The sequence below is a fragment of the Penaeus chinensis genome, chromosome 35 (genome assembly GCF_019202785.1).
Source record: "Penaeus chinensis breed Huanghai No. 1 chromosome 35, ASM1920278v2, whole genome shotgun sequence".
In the NCBI taxonomy this organism is placed as follows: Eukaryota; Metazoa; Arthropoda; class Malacostraca; order Decapoda; family Penaeidae; genus Penaeus; species Penaeus chinensis.
This window is the reverse complement of record NC_061853.1, coordinates 35,355,945-35,360,944: the sequence shown is the minus strand read 5'-3', so window position 1 is coordinate 35,360,944 and position 5,000 is coordinate 35,355,945. Positions and strand designations below refer to the sequence as shown.

The following is a 5,000-nucleotide window of genomic DNA, read 5'->3' as shown; positions in this document are numbered from 1 at the left end:
TTCTATATATGAATATATACATAAACAAAAGAATGCAGGTACAAACAATTACACACACACACACACACACACACACACACACACACACACACACACACACACACACACATATATATATATATATATAGATAGATAGATAGATAGATAGATAGATAGATAGATAATATATATATGTATGTGCCTATATATACATATATGTATGCGTATATATATACAAATGTATATATATATATATATATATATATATATATATATATATATATATATATGTGTGTGTGTGTGTGTGTGTGTGTGTGTGTGTGTGTGTGTGTGTGTGTGTGTGTGTGTGCACGTGTGCTTATGTGTGTGTATGTATGTGACATTAAAAGAAATAAAAATGATGACATACACTCAGGCAGAAAGGACAGACAGTAATAAGTGCAAAAAAGCGCTAACCTTTCTGTTGGTTTAGTTGCAAAATCATTGCCAATACCTTTTTACAGTCCGTCTTTCTCTTTTCTTTTAGTTGTCTTTTTCAGTAAAATGATTTCTAACAGTTCAAATTTTATCAGTCATTTCAGTAAGGAATTGACGTAAGAATATTTTTTTTATCACCGTCCGTTGAGGTGTGTGTGTGTTTGTATGTAAATAGGATTATATAAAATATATACATCTTTTTCTCTCTCTTTTTTATATTTTTCTCCTCTTCTCTTATTCTTTCTTTTTTCTAGTCTCTTATCCTTTCTTTCTTTCTTTTCTCGCTATCACAGTCTTGCTCTTCGTATACGGTATCCACCCTTTTATCACTGCCACTCTGTCTGCTTAAATTATTCGTCTTATCATTCATATTTCCGTATCTACCTGTCTCATTATGTTCTTCAATTTCTGTCTGTCTTTCTGTTTTATCTATTTTATTCTCTTTCATCGATTCTATCTTTTCATTGGGCTCTATATATTATCTGTGTTTTCCTATATCCAATCCCCTTGTATTCATGTCCATTTATATGTTGTTTTACATATCCACATGTTGAATTATCTGTCTGTGAACTTATCCACGTGTCTAAGTATCTAAGTATCCATTTATATACATATTCAATTATCTCTCCATCTATCCATCCACATATCCAATGCTCTGTTTATTTTTCGACGTGTCTACATATCCTTTTTCTATTTTCCTACATTTCCTCGTGTCTGTTTATATTGTTTCTCCATTTATACAATTATCTATCTATTTTATTTTTCCCTTTACTCATTTTCAGCATCTTCCATTTTTTTTTCACATATTTTTACATAAACTTTTCCACATATCCTTTTTCATTTTCTTCTTCCAAACATACATCTGTTGCACTCTTCCATCATATCATTTTTCCTCTTCTTCTTCCAACTATACATATACTTTACTCTTCCACATATTTCCTTCTTCTTCTTCCTCCAACCATACATTTTTTTTACTCTTCCACATATTTCCTTCTTCTTTTTCTTCCTCCAACCATACATTTAGTTTACTCTTCCACATATCCACTTGCATTTTGCTCCCTAACTCTCTCCCTCCATCCCCTCCCAGTCCACCTGTCCTCTCGGCCCAAACACACTCGCTGCTCCTTTTAACTCCTCGACCTTTCTAACGTGTTTCCTAGGAGGAGAGTGCTTCGTTTTTCTCAGCAGCTTTGACATATTTCTTCTCAATCTAGAATTCGAAGGTCATTTTTTTTTTTTTTCGTCTGGGTGGGTTTGCTTGCTATTATGTAGGTGAGGAGTACTTTTTTTTCGTGTGTTTGTTAATTAATGCTTGCTCGTTATTTGTTATTTTCTTTCTTTTTTGCAGAGGTGTAGGAAGTTGGAGATCAAAGAATGGTGCCCGATGATAGGTTGAAGGAGAAGGAGAAGGAGAAGGAGGAAAAGAAGGATGAGGAGAAGCAAGAGGATGACAATATATAGGAGGATGAGAGTTAGAGGCAGTAGGCGTAGCATAAGGAAGAACAACAGGGAGGGTAACCATAGGGATAAGAACTAGAAGGAGGAGAAGCAGAAACAAAGAGAGAAGGAAGAGGAGAAGAACCAAGAGGAGCAGGAGCAGGAGAAGGAGGAGTAGGAGCAGAAGGAGGAGGAGGAGAGGGAGAGGGGAGAGGGGAAAGGGCAAGGCGCGCCAGGGGTCACGGAGGGACGAGGTATATAACGGTGAGAAGAGACCTCCTTCCACACATTCTCTCTTGCCTCCCCAAGCCAACATGCGTATTCTGGTGGGTACAGTACCTCGCTCTTCTCTCTCTGTGTGGTTTTGTCGGCTTTTATCGGCTTCACCTCCTCCAGCTTTTGGGTGATCTATGATGCAGTGAAATGCATTCGTGGACAGTGATGTTTGCATACCCCCAGTGCTCTCGACTCTGCCATGCTTCTTGTTGATCCTGGATTACTTGCATGTTTATTGCCACGCATATCTCTCATTCCTTTGCGTATACACATTTTCCTGTCTTTATAGTATTTGCATACAAATCATGAGAGTCCTTATACCCCACCAACCTCAAAACTAATATCTTATCATTTAAGAATTTAAGAAAGCCATGGAGCTTGAAAATCAACATAGTTTTAACTCGGGAAACGGGTGATATAGATTACCAGGTCCCGATGCCATGTACTAAAAGGTTAGGTTAACGTAGGTTTGAAATTTTCCCCCGGTAGCAGGTGTCAGCAAAGGTATATGGTCTTGTTTGGCTTTCTTTACAAGATCGTTGCCGTGTTCTTGTGGTTAGTGAATTATATGTGCAAGTACTCTAATTCTACAGCATGTTCATATGGCTAACTACCTAATTGCTTAACATTTCCATGCATCGCTATATAATGATAGCTTCGACTCAATCAAAAATTAGAAATTCGCTTGAAAAAAAAAAAATATATATATATATATATATTAGCCTTCATTCACATAACACAAACTATATCGGGTAGACGATTCGATAAAAGTAAAAAAGGAACAAAATAACAGCATGAAAATAATGACGGTGGCAAGTGGTAATAATTGGACTTGAAAAAAGAGCAAATTCCTTGTACTTCAAAAAGGCCAAGAAAACATGCTGAGGTATTTGTCTAACATGGACGAGCATTTTCTACTTCTTTTTCTAGTTCTAGTTCTTATATATTTTTTACCATAAAAGAGGATTTCCATTTACATGAACATGTCTGCCGAGGAATGTGTAGAAGGTCGAGATGCATTCAGGCCTGACATCAAACATAAGCATTTACATACATACTTACATAAGTATTTATATACATATGTATATGCATGCTTGATATATTATATGTGTGTATTCGCATATGTATGTATATTTTTGCACAGTTTCATTTATATGTTCAGCATGATATAAAACATATTTAACCAAAGAAACTATTTACTGTATGTCGCACCATGAAAATGAGAACACATAATGGACATTTTCATCGACATCAAAAAAACGTGTTCCTTATCACCATTACCAGTGTAAGTGGCTTCTTGAGGGCAAGGCTGCAGATGCCCGTCCGGACTTTCTGCTAACTCTCAACTTGTTGACTGAACACCGACAATCATTCTCTCATATATATATATATATATATATATATATATATATATATATATATATATATATATATATACATATATATATATATATGTATATATACACACATATATATATATATATATATATATATATATATATATAAATTTATGTATGTACTTATGTATGTATGTATATTTGTATGTATATGATTATATATATATATATACACACACACACACACATATATATATATATATATATATATATATATATATATATATATATACACACATACACACACACACACACACACACACACACACACACACACGCACACACACATACATACATATATATATATATATATATATATATATATATATATATATGTACAGTCTTTATCAATCTGTTTGGTCTTTTAAAGTTATAGTTATTACAATAATGCCAGTAAGACTACCTTATCCAAAAAAAAAAATTTCGCCGTGAGCAGCGTATTCTCAGTCTGCTCTTGGCAAAAGGGCCTTCGCTTTGGCTCGCAGTCCGTCGCCTTCAACGTTCCCTCCCTCCCACAGGTCCTTCTCTGCGCCCTGGCCGCGGCACAGGCGGCGCCGCAGTTTCTCTTCGTCCTTCCACACGACTTCGGCAGCGGCCCCAACGTGCCCCTGCAGGCGATTCCTCTCGACCAAGCGGCCAGCGTCTCTGCACAGCTCTCCGCCGCCCCTGCAGAGGAGGCACCTGCTGAGGCTGAGGTCGTAGCGGAGGCGGCTGAGGCTGCCCCCGAAGCAGCTCCTGAAGCTGCGGAAGCCGTCCCTGAGGCTGCGGAGGTAGCCGAGGCTGCTCCTGAAGCCGCGGAAGCCGCGGAAGCCGCGGAAGCCGCCCCCGAGACTGCTGCCGAGACTGCAGAGGCCGCCCCTGAAGCTGCCACTGCAGGTGCCGAAGCAACCCCCGAGGCAGCCGAAGCCGAGGTTGCAGCCCCCGCGAGCGAGCCAGCCGCCGAAGCGGCCCCTGAGGCTGCTGTTGCTCAGGAAGCCGCCCCCGCTCCCGAGGCCGCCCCTGCAGTCACGGTCGATGTCAATGTCGCAGAGCCTGCCGTGGTCGTGGCCGCCCCCGCTGCGTCGCCGTCGCTGCCCACCCTGGGCACCCCCGCCGTGACCACCAAGCTGCGCACCGACCCCTCTTCCCTGAACCTGGTGGACCCCCTGGGCCAGGTGGAGGCCCGCTTCCGCCCCTTCATCTACCCCAACGACTCCCCTGACGTCGTGGCCGCCAAGGTGGCCCTCTTCCGCCTCCACGCCACGCGCCACCCCCTGGCCGCGCCCTCGCCTGCGCCCGCACCCCCAACCGCAGCGTAAACGCCAGTGAGGTCGTGTGAAAGTGCGTGTGTGTGAATCGGAGAGGGAGATAAACAGAGAGAAACGAGAAGAATAAGAAATGAGAGAAGCAGTTCACTGATATTCTCTCTAGAATCTTATATTTTTTTTCCGTTCG

General features: G+C 40.7%; 1 protein-coding gene across 1 annotated transcript in view; it reads left to right on the top strand.

Annotated features, from left to right (window-relative positions):
- Positions 1-3,382: 3,382 nt before the first annotated feature.
- The window catches only part of LOC125044146 (testis-specific gene A8 protein-like), a 2,535-nt gene continuing 917 nt past the window's right edge, over positions 3,383-5,000 (top strand). The window contains exons 1-2 of the mRNA XM_047640597.1: positions 3,383-3,454; positions 4,031-5,000. The exon at positions 4,031-5,000 is cut by the window's right edge and continues 917 nt beyond it. Coding sequence (XP_047496553.1) covers positions 3,383-3,454; positions 4,031-4,864 — 906 coding nt within the window. The 3' untranslated portion in view covers positions 4,865-5,000. The remainder of the gene's footprint in view (positions 3,455-4,030) is intronic.